The following is a 21,523-nucleotide window of genomic DNA, read 5'->3' on the forward strand; positions in this document are numbered from 1 at the left end:
GTGCGGAAACTCGAGTTACTTCTGCATTGAACACACAAGATATTGTTTCAAGCTTAAAGTTCTATCAAGTTTATTTGATTAATGAAATCAAATTTACATAGAAACATACATACATGATTTGGTTAAAATTCCATAATGACAGAAGAATGAAAGTATATAAAAAATGTTCCTTACAGTTTCCACAGCATCAATGAATCTGAGCTTTGAAATATATAGTATAGTATAGTATAATTGTTATTTTTCTGCAAAAATAAAATGCATGTACAAATAAAAAAACTACGTTTTAACAACTTAACAAAGCATAAATCTAACATGTGCAGTTCTACTGTTTTAAACTGTGGTACACACATTCACTCCAGGTTGGATCCCTCTGTCCTGTTCTTGATCTGTTGTTCAGCTTGACACTTAAAGCAGCGTAATAGAGGTGGTGTGTATTTTGGTAACCCTGACAACAACATATTTTATACATATAATTATTTTTATTACAGAAATTAAAACAACTCTTGAAAATAAAGTGTTGTGCAATAATGTTGAGCGGTAATTCAATAGTCAATATATTAGTAAATTTCAGTGTATTCACCTGTGCCTTTGCAGTGGATGAAGCTGAAAGTGTTTCAGAAACAAAGAAAACGTCATTATATTTTAAAGCCATGTTCAGTGAATACAAGCTTTGGAATAGAAACATCACTAATTACCTGTGGATTTGCAGCTGTTTCTCTTGTTCATCATGCAGACTGAGAAGGCCAGTAAAACAACCAGGAAGGTGGTGAATGTTAAAGCTCCACTCCACAAATAAGAAGAGTCTGCAGATGCGGATGTCAGAAACAGAACTTTTGGCATGTGTTCCTTTTTCTCTCCTAAGTTTATTAAGGAAGTAACAATGAGTACTTATCAGATACCACAACTTCACTAAAAAGTTTACTTACCTTTCAAGTCCAGCTTGGTCCCGTTTCCAAACAGTATTTGTCCACATGAGACAACAGCGCAGTAGTAGGTCCCAGCATGAGAAAGATTAAGGCTCCTCATTGGCAGGTTGTAGACACAGGTGTTTGTTTCTGTGTTAGGTTCCCTCTCACACTGGTCAGTCCGGCCTCCATGGGTGTAAATGAGTCCTGGATGAGATTCTTCAGAGTTTTTGAACCAGTAAACACTGTGTTCTCCATCACAGGTCCCAGTGTGTACAGAACAGTTTAGAGTCACGGAGCCTCCCGGCTGGACAGTTTCAGATGCTGACTGCTGGACCAAAACTGGGACGTTCAAACCTGAACTCCTTACATTGACATAAATTGTCTCTGAAATGTCTACTGCAGATAAGTAAGAGCTAATGCAGTAGTAAGTAGCTGAGTCTGAAATGTGCAGATCTGTAATTTTTAAGTGATTTTGACTATTTTCAGTATCCAGTGTGAAGCGTGGATTGCTCTTGAATTCACCATGAAAAGAGCCATTTCTATCAAACAAGAAGAATGTAGAGATGATCCTTGGTTTCTGCCCCAGAGTGTGCTTATACCAGTAAAGCCTTGATGCAATACCACCTTCATAAAAACATTGTAGGAGCAAGCTCTCCCCAGTTTTAACGGATACGAAACCACTCTCTTGGTGAACAGATGAGGATGATTTTAGAGCTGTTGTGTGAGCTGAAGTAAAAATAAAGACAAAGCAAATGTCATGAAAAATTAATGGGACAGAGTTTAACGTAACCTGTACATCATTCATTAAAGATACAAGTTTGAGTCACAAAAACACAACTTACCTGTTTCACCCAGGATCAGACATGTGAGATAGAGAACAAACCCAGGGGGTGTCATCTTGTTCAATCTTCTGTGTCACATGAAGAACATTGATGGTTTTCTCTACACTTAAGGGATAAGACTGTGCTTGATTGGCCGAGCTGAGGTGACGTTGTGCTATTCAGGAAACTTCACAAGTTCACTGCCACATACAGTGTCGTATTTGTTTTTCAGAAAAGATGAACATCTTGAGAGATTACCTTGATATCAATACAAACGGCTAAAGAATAGTAACTAAATTTCGCCGTTATGTTAAAAATGCTTTTGACATTTACAAAGTAGGATTTCATCTGACAGAATCTTTAAAATCATTTAAATTGAACTGATAATAACTTGCTGTTTTGGGGTTTTTAAGAGGTTTTTTCGTTTAAGAATTACCCTTGTTCGAGTGCAAACACTCTTGCATCCTGCCAAAAACCACAAACGTTGCTGCTCTAAAAGAGATACAAAATATAAAGTATGTGTGTTAAAAGGTTAACAGGTCAGCGAGATTGCGTAATTCCTTTTCTGGGTATTACCTAACCACAGTGACAAAACATTTAAACGTGAACTATTGTTTCTCATAAAGGCTGTGCTAGTGTTACTTGGTAAACATCGGCTGCTTAGCCGGAGCAGAACAAAGCAGGGGCAGCCTTATCAGTACCCGTTTTGGTATAGCTGAGCCCACAGAGGCAGCTCAATACACAGCCAGTGTAGTTAGAGATAAACTATCGGAAGGTGCTTTGGTTTTTATGCATGTGCCAATTTATAGTATATCAATCAATACTTGAAAGAGTCGAAAGAAGGGGCAGATCTGATTGAGGAGGAAAGACTGTTCCACAGTCTTGGGGCCATTGACTGCAAACGCTGATCACCTCTAAATTTCAGATTAGAGCAAGGGACTGCCAGGAGGCCCCTGTCAGATGATCTGAGGGATTGTGTAAGGGCTCAGGAGGTCTTTCATAAAGGAGGGCCTTATAAACATTCCTAAAGCATATTGGACGACATTCAAAGGAGGTCAGAATACGACTGATACGGCCCATCTTCCTTGAACTGGTCAGATGCCAGGCTGCATTTTTTGGGACCAGTTGCAGGCGGAATAGGGACGACTGGCTGATCCCTCTATACATGGAGTTTCAATTATCAAGCCAGAAAGAGATGTAAGCATAGATCAATTTCCTACAATACAGAATGATAGGAAATGTGGGGAGGAGAGTGTGGAGTAGACATGCACCAAAGGGCCATGAGTTGGAGTCGGACCCACAGCCGATGCAACAGGGACATTGTTCTGTACACTGAGCGCCTGCTCTACAAACTAAACTAAATCAGCGCCCCCGAGTTGGAGTCGAACCTTGGCCCACTGCGTCTGGGATTGTGTCTCTATATATGAGGCACACGCTTTAGCAGCTGAGCTAAACCTGTGCCCAGATAAGAAAGGTTTTAATTTGAAAATAGTTGAAAGCCAAGAGAAAGTTTTTTTTTGTAATGCTTACAACCAGTTGTCAAATGTAGGTGTAGGTATCACTCACAAGATTTTTGGCATAAAACTTATCGTAGATGAACTGTTAATTTAAGCTGTTGGAAATAAGTATGATGGGATATGGGGGGCAGAAAAAAACAGCTTCAGTTTTGCTCTCTTTCAGTAGGATGAATTTTTGTGCTTTCCAGCTTTTGATATCTCTGAGGCAGTCTCTAAGTTGAGATCTAAACAACTGCTTGGTTCTATGGGGAGATAGAGCTGACTGTGGTCAGCGTAACAGTAGTAGAAGTTTTTCTGGATAATTTTACCCAGTGGAAGCATAAAGATGGAGAAGAGAATGGGGCACTGGATAGAGCCTTGTGGGACCCCACAGAATAGATTGGCTAAAGATGAAGAATGTTTACTGAGAAAGTTAGCAGGATGGAACAGTGTCAATTTCCAAAGAGCAGTTTATAAAGGAAAGGATATTGGGGCCAATAAAGTCAAAGGCCTCCCTTGGGAGACAAGTGAGAACTATTATTTTAAAATAAAGACTGCCACCTGCTCCCTTGACAGTCTCTCTCATGACACATTTTCAGTAATGGTTAGTACCAGGCAGTAGCGAAGAGAGAGACACAAGGGCTCAGTTCAAGTGATTTAACCCTCTATGGTATGATGTGCATCTAGGCAACATACCAATTTTTGGCCTTTTTCACTCACACAATACTTCCCCAGTTACGATGCAATAGTTTGAAAAAGAGGCAGGACCATAAGGAACCAATAGCACTGTTTGAATTTGTCACATGACTCTCTGGAGGCCATGCTGAATCACTTTTTTGCAGACTTTCTCACAAGGACCAGCTCAGCTATTTCTCTCCACAAAAATGGTCTGAAAACGTCTTTTCCTGGCCTTTTTCAGTCTGGAAATTCACAAATTTCACAATAATAGCTGAGTAAAGCTTAATTTCTAATAGTTTAATGTACTATATTTGCTAATTAAGTGATGGAAACTTAAAATTAAATGCAAATGTTAAAATGCAAATGTTGCCTTGAGGCAACACCGTACCATTATGGATTCACCATGACATTTTGGTATTGTGTATTTATATACTGTTCAAAAGCATACCAGTCATCATAATTTTCTTTTTATCTGTACAATTTAACCTAGATAAATTTGATGTGGTAAAAAAGGCTGTTACTGTACACTGTAGGCTATAGTCTACTATTACTGTGAACTTTTTGAGTCTTCTTTGCAAAGCACATGCTAATATTTATTATATTTCTTTATACACAGGAGACTGACAGACACAGATGAAACTGAAAACAAGCATTCAAATGAAGCGCCAACGATCCAACAGTGGGATTTGACATAACTGTCTTACATTACTGCACATTATTTTGCAGAAGGTTATGATAGTTTGTTTTGTTAAATGGTTCATGTAAAGTGAGAGGAAATATGCTAAGACTCTTCGACACATTTATTCCAATAGGTTGTTCCACAATGGTACAGTATTGCTGGCAACATTCAGACATGCAATCTTATGAAAAGAGTTATTTTTTAATGTTTTTACATTTTAAATGGCATGCATTGTAACCTGTTGAGGCTATTGAGTATTTTCCATGTGTTTTTAAATACATTTTGTTCAAATTTGAAACAATTGTTCTCTTTTTTCTTTACTTAGCATTACGGTACAGTGCACACCCCAAAAAGTACTCCCAAAAATGTTTTCTTGAAAATGTCTTTAGATTATGTTTATTTTGTCTTTAGGTTTAGACTGCCAGGGGGATCTGACACACCAAGCTTCTGTCTCTCTCCCTCTGTCTCTCTCTCTGTCTGAGTGCATGCTGGGAGTGAGTTGTTCTATAAGTCCGGTGGGTATATCAGATCATTCCCTGGTGCACTGCTTGATCTTTATCAAAGATGTGAAGTGTCAAAGTGCTTACTGGCACTTTAACAGCACTCTGCTGTCTGATAATGTTTTAAAGATATATTCAGGTGTTTTTGGTAGAATAACAGACAAAGTAAATGTGAGTACAGCTCCCTGCAGCAGTGGTGGGATGTAGGTAAAGTCCAAATGAAACAGCTTTGCCTACAGTAAACTCTCAATGTCACAAAGGACATGGCCAGGTCTATGAGAGCTCTGGAGAAGGAAGTGGTGGAGCTGCAGTATGTAGCAGACTCCACAGGAGAAGGAGAACATATTCAAGTTCTCAAAAGCAAAACATCAGCTCTGTCTGACCTGCTGGGTTTCTGTGCTCAGGGTGCTCGGGTTCGATCCAGGTTTCAGAACGTTGCTAAGATGCTCCCTCTCATTTCTTCTTTGGTCTCGAGCGTAAGAACGGCCAGAGGAGGCTGATACACTCTCTGCACTCTGACACTGGGCAGCTGCTGCAGGAAACTGCTGATCTTCGTCAATGTGCTGTTGGTTTTTATCAAGAACTAAAACAGAGTCCCAGGAGGAGCCAGAGGTGGCGCTGTCTTTCTATGATGGCCTTCCTCAGGTCTCTGAGGAGGACAATGCAGAGCTGGAGGCTCAGCTCTCTGCTCAGGAGCTACAGGAGGCACTGCAGAGCCTGCAGAGCAGCAAGGCTCCGGGGATAGACAGCATCCCTGCTGACTTTTATAAGACTTTCTGGCCTGTGATAGGCAAAGATGTGTTGTATGTTCTCAGGGACAGTCTGAGTAAGGGGCGGCTGCCTCTGAGCTGCAGGAGAGCTGTCCTCACCCTCCTTCCAAAGAAGGGGGACGTTCAGCAGATAAAGAACTGGCGCCTGTGTCTTTGCTCTGTACGTACTACAAACTGCTGTCTAAAGTGTTGGCAACGAGACTGAGAAAGGTGATGGAGCATGTCATTCATGTGGACCAGACATACTGTGTACCCAGCAGGTTGATATCTGACAACATTACTCTGATCCAGGACATTTTGGACCTCTCCGGTTCATTGGGCTGTGAGCTTCGTCTGATTTCTATGGATCAAGAAAAGGCTTTTGACCGAGTTGAACACCAGTACTTGTGGCAGACGCTGCAGGCGTTTGGGTTCAGCTCTGGTCTCCTAGCCAAGATCCAGGTCTTGTACAGTGATATTGAGAGTGTACTCAAGATTAACGGTGGTTTAAGTGCTTCTTTTAAGGTTCAGAGGGGAGTCAGGCAGGGATGCTCTTTGTCTGGTATGCTCTCATAGAGCCTCTCCTGCACAAGTTAAGAGCTCAGCTGTCTGGTTTCTCTTTTCCTGGCTGTGAAAGTTCTTTTAAGTTGTCTGCATATGCTGACGATGTCATTGTTCTTGTGCAAACTCAACGTGATATTAATGTCTTGAATGAAACTGTTAAGAACTTTGGAATAATCTCCTCAGCTGGGGAAAAAGTGAGGCCTTATCTGTTGGTGACGGACTGTGCAGGAGGCTCGTGCTACCTGGAGGCCTCGTGTGGAAAAGAGGAGGGATTAAATATCTTGGAGTTTACATCGAAGATGAAACCTTTTCCACAAAGAACTGGGACAGTTTTCTTGAGAAGGTTGAAGGCCGTTTAAAAAAAATGAAAATGGATTTGACCTAAACTGTCAGATAAAGGTCGGATCCTGATTATTAATAATTTGGTGTCTTCCATGTTGTGGCACCGACTGGCGTGTTTGGACCCTCCTTCAAACCTCCTGCTGTCCCCGATGCAGTCTGTTCTGGTGGACTTCTTCTGGGACCGTCTGCACTGGGTCCCACAGAGCATCCTGTTCCTGCCAAAGGAGGAAGGGGGAAACGGACTTGTCCACCTGGCTCCAGTTTATCCAGAGACTTCTTACTGGACCTGCTGGGCTGGTCTGGAGACCTGTAGATCGTGCCACACTGGAGCAGTGTGGTGGGCAGGGTTTGACTGAGTCGCTGTTTTTAATGGATTTAAACGGATGTAAATTGGACAATCTTCCGTGTTTTTATGAAGGACTTTTTAAAGTGTGGGGATTTTTCCACAAAGACAGACTGAAGAGTCAGGACTCTGTTTTCTGGCTTCTTAAAGAGCCAGTGGTTCATGGGACTCGTCTCAGGGCAGGGCCGTCCCTGCTTCAGAAACTGTATGAGGCCAGGATCCTCACACTGGGCCGTGCAGTGGAGGTGTGTGGCCCTCACCTGGACAATGCTGCTGGCCTAGCCTCACGTTTGGGGACGCGGTCAGTCAGAGTGATCAGCCTCCTGCTGAGAGGCTGGAAACAGCAGCTCACTCGCTCTGAACTGTTGCTGATTGCTGCTTACTCTAATGGACTGATCCAAGCAGACAGTAATGATTGTTTCCCTGATGTTAAACTTGTTCCTGTTTTCAGATGTGATGTTGTTCATCTGTTGAAACTGAATGTTGCTGGTGATAAATCACTGAACATGTTAACAGGTAAAACAATGTATTATTTTTTGGTCAAACTGTTAAACCAGAACAAACTCAAAGGTCGAGTTGACTCTCCATGGAGAGCTCATCTGGCTCTGACAGAGGCCCAGAGGCCTGAGTGGAGAGCACTATATAAACCACTGTTAACTAAGAGGGCTGCTGATTTACAGTGGAGAGTGTTACATGGTGTTGTTGCTGTGAATGCATTTGTTTCTGTCATTAATCCTGATGTCTCAGACACCTATCCTTTCTGTCCTCACAGAGAGAATGTGTACCATTGTTTCTTGGAGTGTGGTCGGCTCCTGTCTCTCTTTCACATGTTGGCTCACATGTTTTCTTTGTTTGGTGAGGTCTTCTCTCATCACGTTTATTCTGGGTTACAAGTACGACAGAAAAAACAAATCAAAATGTCAACTGTTTAATTTCCTGTTGGGGCAGGCAAAAATGGCCGTTTACCTGAGCAGGAGAAAGAAAGTAGAAGGTTCTCTGGATGCTGATGTAAAGATGATTTTTGTCCGCATGTTGAATGAGAACTGATTTCAGTTTCTTTACTTTGACTCACGCAGTGGAAGAGTTTAAAAGCATCTGGTGCTTTAAACAACACATACAATCTTTGAGTACAAACAAAGCCTATATTTGTATTATAATTTGTATGTCAATACAACTTAAATATTTAATTTTAAAATGGCATATATTGTTAATAATAAACTTGCAGAGTAAACAGGCTAACAGAGAACAAAAGCAAAAACCCTCCAAAAAACTCCAGAGGAGGAGGCAGGAGACGCGCTTGTTATCGCAAGTAGGGAAATACTGTGATGCACTACCGAACAGGACAGAATTATCTGGCAAGGTGTTGGCGTGATGACCAGGCTTATATGGAGAGTTCAGTACTTGTCAATGAGAATCAGGTGTGCCTCAGCTGCAGACCGAGAAAACAGAAAGTAGGTCAGTCACTTCTCCTGCCACACACACTGTAACACTGTAGCGTGGTATCAGGATAGGCCTGATCCAGGCCTGACCTGGTCATTTGACCCCACCAGAAAGAGTGCTAGACCACTAGCTCTGCTCTGGGGACCAATAAATTAAAGATGGTATCCACAGGGGAAACTTTACAACTCTTCGTCTGCAGGACCAACATTCCACAGACACCAGATGAAGGACAGCATCTGATAAATCATGGGATTACGGTCAGTTAATGTTTGTCTCACAAGATTAGCTGTGGGGAAATAAGGAACCACATGCTTTGATCCAGGGACGGTGGATCAACAGAAACAACTCACACCCCAGAGCCCTGGGGAGAAGAAAGAGTTTTGGAAGCATCCATTTGTTTCCCCCCCCCTAACACCCTTCTCTCTGCCGTACCTGCAGACAGGCAGGGGAAGGGGGGATGAGACTGAGACAAAGGGATGTTGATTCAGTCAGGACATCTATTAATGAATTCAGCAGAGTTGTGTGTCTGTGAATACATATATGCCCTACAAGTATATATGTATATATATATCTATATAGATCCAAGTGTCACATTCACACGGAAATGCATAAAGACTGTGGAAGGTCGCTATGTGTTGATCTGGACATTCATCATTAACTTGTACTTTTATCCTCAGGAATCTTCCATGTAACCTCATTCTGTGTATTTTCATCCTGTGGTGTTTGGAGTCTATGTGCAGCTGAGAATCCAGAGGTATTACATGTGGGGAGGTTAGGTGGATAAGGATAACTACTTTGGGGTAAAAATAAGTAGTTTAATAAGTAGAGAAAGTCTCGGATATGAGGATTGGTCAAACTCGCGCCATTGCCCGGACGCCCCCCCGGGGAGGGGAGACCCTTTAAATGAGAGGTGACAACTTCTCTCGTTCTCTTGTTTCTTCCCTCCTTGTGCTACACCCTGCGTCCCGGCTGCTGACGAGCGCCTCCGCCTCCCCCTTCCTCCGTAACTTCTTCCCTTTCCCCTTTTTAAGTTTTGCCCGCGAGTAGGCCCAGAACCTGAGTGCACTCTGCCGTGCTGAAGACCTCGCGTGTCCATATTGCTCCAGCATTAGATCTGACTGCTCAAAATACAGACTCTAGCTCTCCCGGTGCTCAAGCCCCGGTACTCGGACAGAATCTCAGTCCCGAACCCAGAAGACGCATTCAGCCTCCATCCGGCTCAGGCCGCAACGTGGGACTGACCAGCACGTCATCATCCAGAGAGAACGAACCGGCCGTGCGGCGCCGCTCCGAGGGAACCCGGGTACAAGCCCCGGCATCAGAAGCTCCGAACCACTCCAACCTGACGCTCTCCACACGCCTCATCAGCAACGCGGTTGACCCTCCTCACCCTCCGAGTAGGTCTAACTTTGGTTTTACTGTATATTGGGGTTGATGCTTTACGATATACGATATACCTCCTAATATCTCAGCTGCTACACTTCACTCCTTTGAACAGGTTTCAATCCATCTTTCATCATATTCATCCTGTTATTAATCATTTCACGTTCATCACCATATTTAGTTATCTCATGTATGTTAGTAGTATTAGTCAATAAATTCTCCCTTTATAAAGTACTGATTCAAGTGTCTTTGTGTGTGTGAAGTACTAAGCCTCTGTACACCGCGAAACGAACTCAATTCTAAACTGTAGCAACCTTCAGATTATGAGACTGAATTAAACAATTAGGTAACTAATTATATGTTTTCCCTGTTTTGTCAAAATTGGGTGGTGCCCCGTTAAATACCTATGATAGGTTAAGTCTTTTAATTAACTTTAAAGTTAACTTCTCGTCAATATAGAGTGCAGGCATTCTATGACGAGTTTAATTAATTATTAAATAATTAATCGACCGATTTACGCTACAACACAAAGGGGAGGGGGGAAAAGGAGAACACAAGAAAAAATACAAAGACACCAAAACACAAAAACTCCAAACCATGACATCTCAGGCTTAAAAGATTGGCTTAAACTAGTTAAACTGCAACCAGAGAGACAGAAGGGTTTCTGGTGGGGGCCAAAACTTTCCTCTGATGCGTTTTAACTTTTCTAGTTAAGAACCATCCCTTAACAGACGTGGTGGACTAAGACACCACCTATCACCCCAATACAATGCAGTGTTGAATTCTCTTCCAAAAAAGCTGAACTCACACTCATCATGTGAGCCTGACAACCCATCAATACCAGAGGGTACTAACGATGCTCATTGCCCAGGTTAACGACTCACCCTTGATTACACATCTATTAGCATACGAATGACCGACAGAGGCTTATATTTCTAGCTCTGTCCACCAGTAAGTTTAGAACTGAAGAAGCCTTTCTGATGAGAGGTGAAACATCTTCAAGAACTTCAAGATAATGTGCACTCTCAAGTGCCCTTCCAGTGGTTTAAAAATGATAAAGTGCTGGCATACAGCTGTTGCCCTTTTAATTTTTTTTGCCCCTGCCCCTCAAACAGCCTGAGTACTCCACTGGTACCGCGAACATGCTGTGTGAAATTGTGTGAAAGATTCAATCAAGAACAAAAATTCACAAACAAGTGGATTTGAAAAAAAACAAGAATCAGAAATCAAACACGGGCATGATTTGTGATAAGAGGTCTGCAAAAGATCAGATAAAGTTCATCCAACTTAGGCGGGCGATATACCAGGGTGATTTAAAAAGGCTTTGCTGTATGTACTTTATTGAGCTATACCCCAAAGTTAAGGAAGACCGCGAAACAGCTGCCACCCCCACCCTGTCTGGAGGTCTTGGTATGTTAGAAAAGGCACAGTTCGGGGGACAAACTTCAACATGTGGACTAACTATATATGCACCAAGATTTCAGCGACCATACTAGGAGTTTGGAGATTTAAATTCTCACAGGTATACTTTCTACTTGTTTAAATCATAATTAAAGTAATCAAAGCTTGAAGGGGTCATATGCAACAGTCCAAAGGTAAAAAAGAGTTTGATTCAAATTCAATCTTTAATCACATAAAATTCAAGTAGAAAAGCGCATACAGAGAACCGTTGAGGGCAAAACAATATTCAGTGAGATACTTAATTCAAAAAGTTCACGTGTCTTCGATAATGTGGTAGAAAATCCAGTCCAACTAAAGTAGTAAATATAAAACATGTCAACTTCTACTGCTTAACACCGGAGTACACACATTCATCTTTGGTTGTGTTGTTCCTCTGTCTTCTTGATGTGTTGGGCCGGTTAATGCTTAAAGCAGCATAAGATAGGTTATCAGCATCTCTGTGACCCTATTGAAAAACATGTAAAAGTTTATCACAATATGGACCTTGACATGAATTTCAAAATGTAAAAAATGACATTCACAAACTACTTTTCAAGGAATTTAAAGGTGAAATCTCACCTCAATGATTCTCATGGAGGAAGCCTCTGTTTGTGAAACACAGAAAAAGCTGTTTTATTCAAAACTTAGGATACAAGAAGACACAAACAGTGTTAGTTACCTTACCTTGAGAGTGGGAACTATTTCTTTTGTTCATTTTGTTCACGAAGAAAGCCAGAACAACAACCAGGATAGTCATGAAGATCAAACCTCCACTCAAAAGATAAACCAAGACAAGTGACCAGTCCATCTTATCTGCAGAGTGCAAGACATCAGAAACCGAGCTTTCAGTTTTTATCTCTTTATTCAAGTTAGATTTGATCAGGGAATTATCATGTATCAAATAAGAAAAGTTTCTTACCTTCAAAGTCCAGTTTGGTGCCTTTTCCAAACAGTATGTGTCCACATGAGACAACAGCACAGTAGTAGATCCCAACATGAGAACGATTCAGGCTCGCCATTGGCAATTTGTAGACACAAGTGTTTGTTTCTGTGTTGCGTTTCCGCTCACACTGATCATTCCTGCCTCCATGGTCGTAAATGAGTCCTGGATGAGATTCGTCAGAGCTTCTGAACCAGTAAACACTGTGTTCTCCATCACAGGTCCCAGTTTGTACTGTACAGTTCAGAGTCACAGAGCCTCCTGGCTGGATGGTCTCAGATCCTGACTGCTGGACCAAAACTGGGATGTTCAAACCTGAGCCCTTTACATCGACAATAATGGTCTCCAAAATTTCTATCGAGCAGAAATAGCATCTTATGCAGTAATAAGTAGCTGAGTCTGACATTCGCAAATCTGAGATTTTCAAGTGATTTTTACCGTTTTCAGTATCCAGGGAGAAGCGTCGGTTATTGAATTCATCATGAAAGCTATTGTCATTATTTCCATACTTGTATAAGGTAGAGATGAGCTTTAGTTCCTGTCCCAGAGATTGCTTATACCAGTAAACCCTTGTAGCAGCATCACCTTGAAAGACACATTGCAGAGTCAAGTTCTCCCCAGTTTTCCATCTCTCTTGACGAACAGAAGAGGATAATTTAGAAGCAGTTGTCTGGGCTACAATGAAATTAGAGAAAAAGGTTGTAGTAACTTGTGTTAACTTGTGATTGAATTCAGTGTAATTATAACATTAGAAACAATTGAAACGTTTGATTAAGGACTTAAAATACATTCAATAATAAAAACTGAAGCCATAAAAACACAACTCACCAATGTCCCCCAGGACCAAACATGCCAGATAGAAGACGAACTTTGGAGATGTCATTGTGCTCAAATCGTTGCACTGAATGAAAGAATGCTGACAGTTTCTCTCCTCTACACAGACCAGGCTGCGTTTGATTGGCCAACAGTAAATGACATCGTAAGATCTATATAGGAAACATAGTCACATGCTCACTTTCACCTTCAGTGCCACATTTGGTTTTTCAGAAGATTCACATGGTGGGAGATACTGTATGTGATAACATTATACAGGCAGTACATTTAAAATCAGTGAAATAAAAATCACACAGAAAGACTATAATTGTATGTTTTTGTACAACAAAATAATTAATATCCTTCTTTCATTTATTTGTTTTATTGGGATGTTAAATGGGATATGACTTAATTTCAGGTCTATCTATGTTTATGTGTCAGAAATTAAATTAGCAAATTTTCAGTAAACTCAAAGTAGTTTGTTATTTACATGAAACCTTACCAAAACTTAATTTAGTCCCACAAAGCAGACAACAAAAGCTTGCACAAACTATTATTGGAGACATCATGTCAAGGTTTAGGTTTTAAACATACGGTTGAGGACCCAGATGCAGACTGATATAAGGTGATCTTTATTCAAACAAAAAGGCAGCCGGCAAAACAAAAGGCTTACTGATTTGAGGAGTCCAAGGGGGGAAGGGAAACAAAATCCAATGGCAAAAAGGTCCAACAAAACAGGCAATAATCCAAATAATTCAGAAGGTGAAAAAAAATAGAAAAGGAACAACTATGAAAATCCACACAGGGAACACTGAGAATAAACTAACACGATGGTTGCACATGGACAGATGACAACAAACTAGCACCGAAACATGGCAAGACAAAGACTAAATACACTGAGGAGGTGAAACTAAGGGTCAAGAGTTCAGAGTTTCAATGTTCAGTAAACAGCCAGGGTTCTGCTGAGGGGTAGAGTCCAAGCTTTCAGGCGGCTGGCCAATGGGGAACCAGAAGCAGGTGTCGGCCGGACCACCGACGAGGAACCAGGAGAAGGTGTTAGCTGGACCGCCGACGAGGAACCAGGAGCAGTTGTCGGCCGGACCACCGACAGGGCACAAGAACCAGGTGCAGGTGTCGGCCAGACCACTAACGGGGAACCAGGAGCGGGTGCAGGTGTCGGCCAGACCACCGGAGGAGAACCAGGAGCAGGTGTTGGCCAGACCACCAACGGAGAACCATGAGCAGGTGTTGGCCGGACCGCCAACGGAGAACCAGGAACTAGGGTCAGCCGGACCGCCAATGAGGAACGGGTCAAAGGTGGTGTCGGCCGGGACGCCGAAGGAGAACCAGGAGGGGAATCCTCCGGCTGGGCCATGGGAGCCATCTGGACCCGGGGAGCAGGAGTCGGCCGGGGGGCTAGGCAGTGGAGGCTCTGGGGCTCTGGGCAGGGGAGAGGGCCGAGGACGATGGGAGCCATGATAACTGCGTGTCCCCCTGTGGCCTCCACGAAAACCAGGAAAAATGGCCAAGCGAGTCCCAGTCCGTGCTGACTGGGGCTGAAGAACAGGCTGAGTCTGAAGGAAAGCAAACTTGGATCCAGGCTTGCAGCAGTCTGAGGGGCAGGCTGTTTGGGGCCAGAGAAATGGGAGCCATGACAGCTTGTAAAATTCTCTACCCAATCAGGCAACCTTGTCTTCAACCAGGGCTTAGAAAAACACTTCCTGGCGTGCCTGTGACAGAGCTGTCTCCATGTCCTCATTAGTACAAGCATACTTGAAGTCATTTCTTAAACAAATAAGGTTATACGTTACCTCACGCAGTCCAAATGAAAAAAAATCCATCTGCTGGGTCCATAATATGTCTAGTTCACTCTGTCAAGGTTTAGGTTTTAGACAAATGGTTGAGAACCCAGATGCAGACTGATATAAGATGATCTTTATTTAAACAAAAAGGCAGAAGGCAATACAAAAGGTTTACAGATTTGAGGAGTCGAAGGGGGGCAGGCAAACAAAATCCAATGGCAAAAGGTCCTTAAATAAATAATCAAAATAAATCAGAAGATGAAAAAAACTGAGAAGGAACAACAAAGAAAGTCCACACAGGGAACACTGAGATCACTGAGAATAAATTAACACGATGGTTGCACATGGACAGGCGACAACGAACTAGCACAGGAACATGGGAAGACAAAGATTAAATACACTGGGGAGGTGAAACTAATCGGGCACAGGTGAGACAATCAAGGGAGCAGGTGAAAACAATAAGGGCAGGGCACATAATCCAACAGGTGGGAAAACACACAAAGGCAGGAAGTAAAAACAAGACAAAACATACACGGGGCAAGAACTACAAAATAAAACAGGAAACACTAAAAACCAAAACTCAGGACTGTGACAGCAGAACTCCAGGCGATAAACTCTAAACAATGAAACACAAATGAATTACATTACTAAACAAGACTAAATCAAGACAAGAACACAATATACTAAATACAAAATTAAACAATAAGAGCTCATGACAACAAGAGACAAAGTGACAAAGTAAAAAGAGGAAATAATATCTGATCACCGAAACACAAATCAAAAACACAACTTAACTAGAATAACTCATGACACCTCAGCCATCATGTCACTTAGAAGACAGTCTGTCTATCTTCACACATTAGAGCGTGGCAGGAAATCACACAGGCGGAAACACATGAGGGCAGGAAGTAGAGGATCTGAAACAAGACAAAAAGGTGACAATCAAAATAAAAGAGGAAACACAAGATGAAAATAGTAAGGGTGACAAACTAAGCTAGCCATAGGAAGTGATATTTTCTGGTTTTACAAAAACACAAGTCACCCATTTCTGCTGTGGTTCAGTGGTACAGTCAGTCGATCCCTGACTGCTACAGTCACATGTTAAAGTGTACTTGGGCAAGACACTGAACCCCAAATTGCTTCCAGTGGAATAGCCATCAGGTATGAATGGGCATAGATCTAATTGGAGATTGGCACTTAGGCCTTTGCCATCAGTGTGAGAATGTTTGTGTGTATGGGTGAATGTGTGATGTAGTGCTAAAGCCGTTTTGAGTGGTCGCAAGACTAGAAAAGCGCTATTTAAGTACAGTCCATTTACCATATATCAACATTACCAGGAACTACACTGGCCAATCACATACGTGCATAACTTACTTTCTACTGTTTACCTTGTGATTTTGATGTGCAAAGATACGTTGTTGCCACTGGGATGACTTTCAGAACAGTTAAATCATGTCTCTGCATGTCATTTATACTTAAAACCATCTGATATGTCTTTATACTCCAATTAGACTTTTCAGATCTTGGTGGTAATTTCAACACCACACCCCCACAAACACAACCCTATGTGTTGTTTTAATACAGGAATTCATAAGCCTGAATATTGGCTGAAGTTCAAACGCCTCCACATCCCACTGAAAACAACAAGGGCCACTGCAGTGACAAAATACACAGCAAGACAAGCAGACCCAGCCAGCCAATCAGATGTAAGATGCTCTACCTTCTCACTTCCACGACTACAACAACAACAAGGCTTGCTATACATGTATTGCAACTGCTAAATGGTAAGTGAACTATACTTATATAGCGCTTTTCTAGTCTTCTGACCACCCAAAGGTGCTTTTACACTACATGTCACATTCACACTGACATTCACACACTGATGGCAGTGACCTAAGTGCATTCATGCATTCATATGTGTATTCACCTGTAGTGACCTGAGTCATACTCAATAGTGGTCAAAGCTTGCGATCCCAACAAGAGGACAATTTTTGGGTGATGTGACAGTCATGGAATTATATCAAAGAAATAGTTCCAATTTCTGAACTAACTGATCATTATACTGGTGTTTATTTTCTAAAAATAATCAAGTACACAAGATAGAGCGGGTCAATAAGCAGCTTTAAAGGTTGCATCGTATTTTACATATTCATACTTATTTTTTGTTGTTGCAATTTTCCACGTTTTTATGATTCTAACTTGGAATGCTTTGTTGAGCACTGCAGTCCTTTAGACTGCTAACTCTTTTGGTTTGAGGAGTTTGACGGTTCAAACAGCCTGCCTGAGTAGCGCTTCGACTGGACTGCTGAACTGCTTCAGCTTGTACCGTCTTGGTGTTCACAAAGTTTTCATATCAGCTGCAGAGCTGCTGCTCCTGACAGCCCTCTCTCTTAACATCGGAGTTTGCCTTGGTTACCGGCCTTGGTCGATCTTGTTTCATAAATATTTCTCAGAAATTGACAAAGGCAGTTATGATTTGAAAAGAGAAAAAAGATCCATATCTGTTGCACAGTCTACCGATATTGACATTAGCCCCTTTTACACTGCCAGTTAAAAGCAGGATTATTACACCTCTGTTACATTTCATCTTCCATGTAAAATGCACTGAGGCGGAGAGTTCTATTCTTTAGATTTTCGCTGTTCTGTGACCAACACGCACTGCTCAGGCAGGCAGGCAGGCAGGCAGGGTGAATCCAGGGTGAGAAGACCCACATGCTTCCACTGAGTCTGAAAGCTACACTTTTCCTCACTAGCTTTCCACCTGCCAATGTTTAAAAGGGTCTTCATTGGAACAATATTCCTAACTTAGGTCGTGCTTATGGAGATTGATCAAGATATATGCAGAGGTATCCACAGTGCCATGTTTACTGTCAATGATTGATTGATTGATTTTAAAGCAAAAAAAACCCTAAAATGTTTTTAACCCTTTAACATCCTCACCAAGAAAACAGCAACGGAAAAAATGTTTGCAATTACATTTTGCAATTACATGTTTACATTTCTGAAATTTCCATCTAAATACACCTAAACTGTGTGGTGGTGCAACAGCAAAAACGTTTTTTTGGGCATTAGATCCACTTCATCTACTTTAATCCACATAAGATCACTCATTCCTGCCGACAATCAGCATATGGGCGGCATTGACCTTTCTGACATGCTGTTACACCCTTATAAGACCCCAGCCCAGTCAAGCCGATGGTACCTTCCCTTTTCGGATATATTCTTGATCCGTGCATCTCAAACTCCTTAAAACATGTTATCTTGTAAAAAAAAGTAAAATGTTCACATATATCAACATGTTCTTGTTTGTTACCATGGAATTAATAGTATTACCAGCATCATTATGCATCATTACCTTTACCATAAAGCACTAAATCAACCGTTTGGTTGAGCACGTTTTTAAAAAGTTATTTGATCCTTATTAAACTTATTTTTTAAGTATAAAGTAACATGATTCTGTTCAGTTAGACCTCTGAAAACGTCGAGAAAATATGCTTACCGTCGAAAATTTAGCCAGACCGAGTACACATGTCGTGTGTCATGTCGACAAGTTTTTGTTTACTCACTTCCTGGTAGGCAGCAGACTGAAAAGGCCCACCACTTTCAGACACTGCACAATCTGGTGGATTTTTTCAGCATAGCATACCTCCACCCAATGGTAGAGATGGCTCAATCAGATCAAGTTATGTTTAACACATTTTTGATGAAAAAGTTGTGACTTAAAATGTGTTCTACCAAATGGTTGAGGAGGAGGTTAAAGGGTTTATTATTATTATTATTATTATTATTAAGCATTTATTGCAATACACACATTTCATTAAAAAAAGTTTACTAAAATTTGCAACTGCACAAAGTAAAAAACGGAGAAATTCATAATCATGAATATGTCTGACCATTTGTCAAACATACAAACACGTCCTCTCTTCACTGCAGGCCGAAAGAGAAGCTGGAAAAAGACTTTGTAGCAAAACGTTTGTAGCAACATGAACAAAAACCTGTGAAGAGAGTTGTATTTCTCTTACATGTCTGTGAACGTTGGCAGTAATTAATGGTAATTCAAAGTTTAAAACAAAAGACAACATTTGATTCTCTTGATTGAAAAGTAAGAGGAATAGTTGAATCCAAAAGGCCTCTTGATGTGGATGAATTTCTTGGAGATGTTTCATCTGAAAGATTCTTGAGTTTTAAACTTACTGGAGGATGTCATCAAGAGCTTAAACCAAGTCCAGATGCCTTTTGGATTCAACTATTCCTCTTATCTTTCGATCAAGAGAATCAAAAGTTGTTGGTTTCTGGGTTATTTTAGCAAATACATGTGCACATTGTCAAGTGTTAAGGTTTAACTTGTTATTATAAACTTGTACAAATGTTTTCAGCACTGAGAGACTGGAAGGAAAGAGTAGTGACAGTCGAAATGCAGCATCTTCGCCAGCAGATAAAAAAACCACTTCAGCCAGCTTAACAGTCATTTCACACTGGAGTATACACATTCATTTTTGGTTGTGTCGTTCCTCTGTCTTCTTGATGTGTTGGGCCGGTTAATGCTTAAAGCAGCATAAAACAGGTTGTCAGCGTCTCTGTGATCCTGTTAAAAAGCATGTAAAAGTTTAATACAATATGAACCTTGACAAATTTCAAAATGTCAAAAAAAAGGAAAAAATCTCACCTCAATGTTTCTTGTGGAGGAAGCCTCTGTTTGTGAAACACAGAAAAAGCTGTTTTATTCAAAACTTATGTTCAGTGAACAGAGGCAGATACAAACAGTGTTAGTTACCTTACCTTGAGAGTGGAAACTATTTCTTTTGTTCATTTTGTTCATGAAGAAAGCCAGAACAACAACCAGGATAGTCATGAAGATCAAAGCTCCACTCAAAAGATACACCAAGACAAGTGACCGGTCCGTCTTACCTGCAGAGTGTAAGACATCAGAAACCGAGCTTTCAGTTTTTATCTCTTTGTTCATGTTAAATTTGATCAGGGAGTTATCATGTATCAAATAAGAAAAGTTTCTTACCTTCAAAGTCCAGTTTGGTGCCTTTTCCAAACAGTATGTGTCCACATGAGACAACAGCGCAGTAGTAGATCCCAACATGAGAACGATTCAGGCTTGTCATTGGCAATTTGTAGACACAAGTGTTTGTTTCTGTGTTGCGTTTCCTCTCACACTGATCATTCCTGCCTCCATGGGTGTAAATGAGTCCTGGATGAGATTCTTCAGAGCTTCTGAACCAGTAAACACTGTGTTCTCCATCACAGGTCCCAGTGTGTACTGTACAGTTCAGAGTCACAGAGCCTCCTGGCTGTTGGACCAAAACTGGTACATTCAAACCTGAGCCCTTTACATCGACAATAATGGTCTCCAAAATTTCTATCGAGCAGAAATAGCATCTTATGCAGTAATAAGTAGCTGAGTCTGAACTTCGCAAATCTGAGATTTTCAAGTGATTTTTACCATTTTCTGTATCCAGTGAGAAGCGTGGATTGTTCTTGAATTCATCATGAAAACTGTCATTCGGTCCATACTTGTATAAGGCAGAGATGAGCTTTAGTTCCTGTCCCAGAGATTGCTTATACCAGTAAAGCCTTGGAGCACCCTCAATATTATAGACGCATTGCAGAGTCAAGTTCTCCCCAGTTTTCCGTCTTTCTTGACGAACAGAAGAGGATAATTTAGGAGCAGTTGTCTGAACTGAAATTAAATTAGAGACAAAGCAAATGCAGTTACTTTTGTTACCTCGTGAAAAAATCAATGTATATATAACATTAGAAACATTCAAATTGGGAGTGAAAATACATTCAATAATAAAAACTTGAGTCAGAAAAACACAACTCACCAATGCCCACCAGGATCAAACATGTCAGATAGAAGACAAACTTTGGAGATGTCATTGTGCTCATATCGTTGCACTGAATGAAAGACTACTGACAGTTTCTCTCCTCTACACAGACCAGGCTGCGTTTGATTGGCCAACAGTAAATGACATCGTAAGATCTATATAGGAAACATAATCACATGCTCACTGTCACCTACAGTGCCACAAGATTTACATGGTGGGAGATGTAGTACAACAGTATCCTGTCATTACATTTAAAATCTATAAAAAAAAAAAAATAGGAGCTATAGATTCGCAGAACTAGTCACAGACAGTGTTGGGGGTAACGCATTACAAAGTAATCCGTTAGAGTACTCCTTACTTTTTGGTTGCTGGTTGCAGCTACTATCTGCAGTTCAGCAACGAAAGCCTGTGTTTTATAGTTGTCTTTGAAACAGCTGCGCCTAAAACTGTATGCCTCTGCCCAGTTCACTGTCAGATTGTTAGCATCATAAAGAGCTGTAAAGGTTATATTGCGTCTGTCATTCCTGTTATTAGGCTGCGGAGTTACATATTATGGGCCGTAAACTAGGCTGCAATGATGGTAGAGTCAAAACATTCAAAGGTAGACGTACAGCAGGCTACACGTCGTCCTGACAACATAACTCACATGTGTAAAGAGTCCCAAAGGGGTAATTTTGACATATTGGTAACGCAAAAGTAATCTAACGTGTTACTTTTCTCAGTAGGTAACGCAGTAACGTAACAAGTTACTTTTTAATGCCAGTAATTTTATAACTTAACAAGTTACT

General features: G+C 41.2%; 3 protein-coding genes across 3 annotated transcripts; all 3 read right to left on the bottom strand.

The window, feature by feature from the left end:
- Window positions 1-322: 322 nt before the first annotated feature.
- Window positions 323-1,805, bottom strand: LOC138600735 (uncharacterized). Its single transcript, XM_069672227.1, has 5 exons — window positions 1,751-1,805; window positions 927-1,634; window positions 696-803; window positions 581-603; window positions 323-445 (listed from the first exon to the last, which is right to left on the bottom strand). Exons 1-5 carry the CDS (start codon window positions 1,803-1,805, stop codon window positions 323-325), a joined length of 1,017 nt encoding a protein of 338 aa, XP_069528328.1.
- A 9,763-nt stretch (window positions 1,806-11,568) lies between these two features.
- Window positions 11,569-13,166, bottom strand: LOC138600800 (uncharacterized). The gene is made up of 5 exons (XM_069672308.1): window positions 13,112-13,166; window positions 12,263-12,958; window positions 12,028-12,156; window positions 11,923-11,948; window positions 11,569-11,809 (listed from the first exon to the last, which is right to left on the bottom strand). Exons 1-5 carry the CDS (start codon window positions 13,164-13,166, stop codon window positions 11,687-11,689), a joined length of 1,029 nt encoding a protein of 342 aa, XP_069528409.1. The 3' UTR covers window positions 11,569-11,686.
- Window positions 13,167-19,363: 6,197 nt separating this feature from the next.
- LOC138600823 (uncharacterized) lies at window positions 19,364-20,787 on the bottom strand. The gene is made up of 5 exons (XM_069672339.1): window positions 20,733-20,787; window positions 19,913-20,587; window positions 19,661-19,806; window positions 19,565-19,588; window positions 19,364-19,483 (listed from the first exon to the last, which is right to left on the bottom strand). Exons 1-5 carry the CDS (start codon window positions 20,785-20,787, stop codon window positions 19,364-19,366), a joined length of 1,020 nt encoding a protein of 339 aa, XP_069528440.1.
- Between the last annotated feature and the right edge of the window lie 736 nt (window positions 20,788-21,523).

Source organism: Semicossyphus pulcher, unplaced genomic scaffold (genome assembly GCF_022749685.1).
Source record: "Semicossyphus pulcher isolate SPU_LCO1_2020_fin unplaced genomic scaffold, fSemPul1.0.p SCAF_21, whole genome shotgun sequence".
In the NCBI taxonomy this organism is placed as follows: Eukaryota; Metazoa; Chordata; class Actinopteri; order Labriformes; family Labridae; genus Semicossyphus; species Semicossyphus pulcher.

Excerpts from the sequence above, each read along its gene's own strand:
- LOC138600735 (XM_069672227.1), bottom strand. The coding sequence starts at position 1,805 with ATGACACCCCCTGGGTTTGTTCTCTATCTCACATGTCTGATCCTGGGT. Across the intron at positions 1,635-1,750 it reads TCTGATCCTGGGTGAAACAG|CTCACACAACAGCTCTAAAA; the intron begins GTAAGTTGTGTT and ends TTTTTACTTCAG. Across the intron at positions 804-926 it reads GACCAAGCTGGACTTGAAAG|ACTCTTCTTATTTGTGGAGT; the intron begins GTAAGTAAACTT and ends CCGCATCTGCAG.
- LOC138600800 (XM_069672308.1), bottom strand. The coding sequence starts at position 13,166 with ATGACATCTCCAAAGTTCGTCTTCTATCTGGCATGTTTGGTCCTGGGG. Across the intron at positions 12,959-13,111 it reads TTTGGTCCTGGGGGACATTG|CCCAGACAACTGCTTCTAAA; the intron begins GTGAGTTGTGTT and ends ATTTCATTGTAG. Across the intron at positions 11,949-12,027 it reads AAATAGTTCCCACTCTCAAG|AGGCTTCCTCCATGAGAATC; the intron begins GTAAGGTAACTA and ends TTTCACAAACAG.
- LOC138600823 (XM_069672339.1), bottom strand. The coding sequence starts at position 20,787 with ATGACATCTCCAAAGTTTGTCTTCTATCTGACATGTTTGATCCTGGTG. Across the intron at positions 19,807-19,912 it reads CACCAAACTGGACTTTGAAG|GTAAGACGGACCGGTCACTT; the intron begins GTAAGAAACTTT and ends TACACTCTGCAG. Across the intron at positions 19,484-19,564 it reads CCTCCACAAGAAACATTGAG|GATCACAGAGACGCTGACAA; the intron begins GTGAGATTTTTT and ends GCTTTTTAACAG.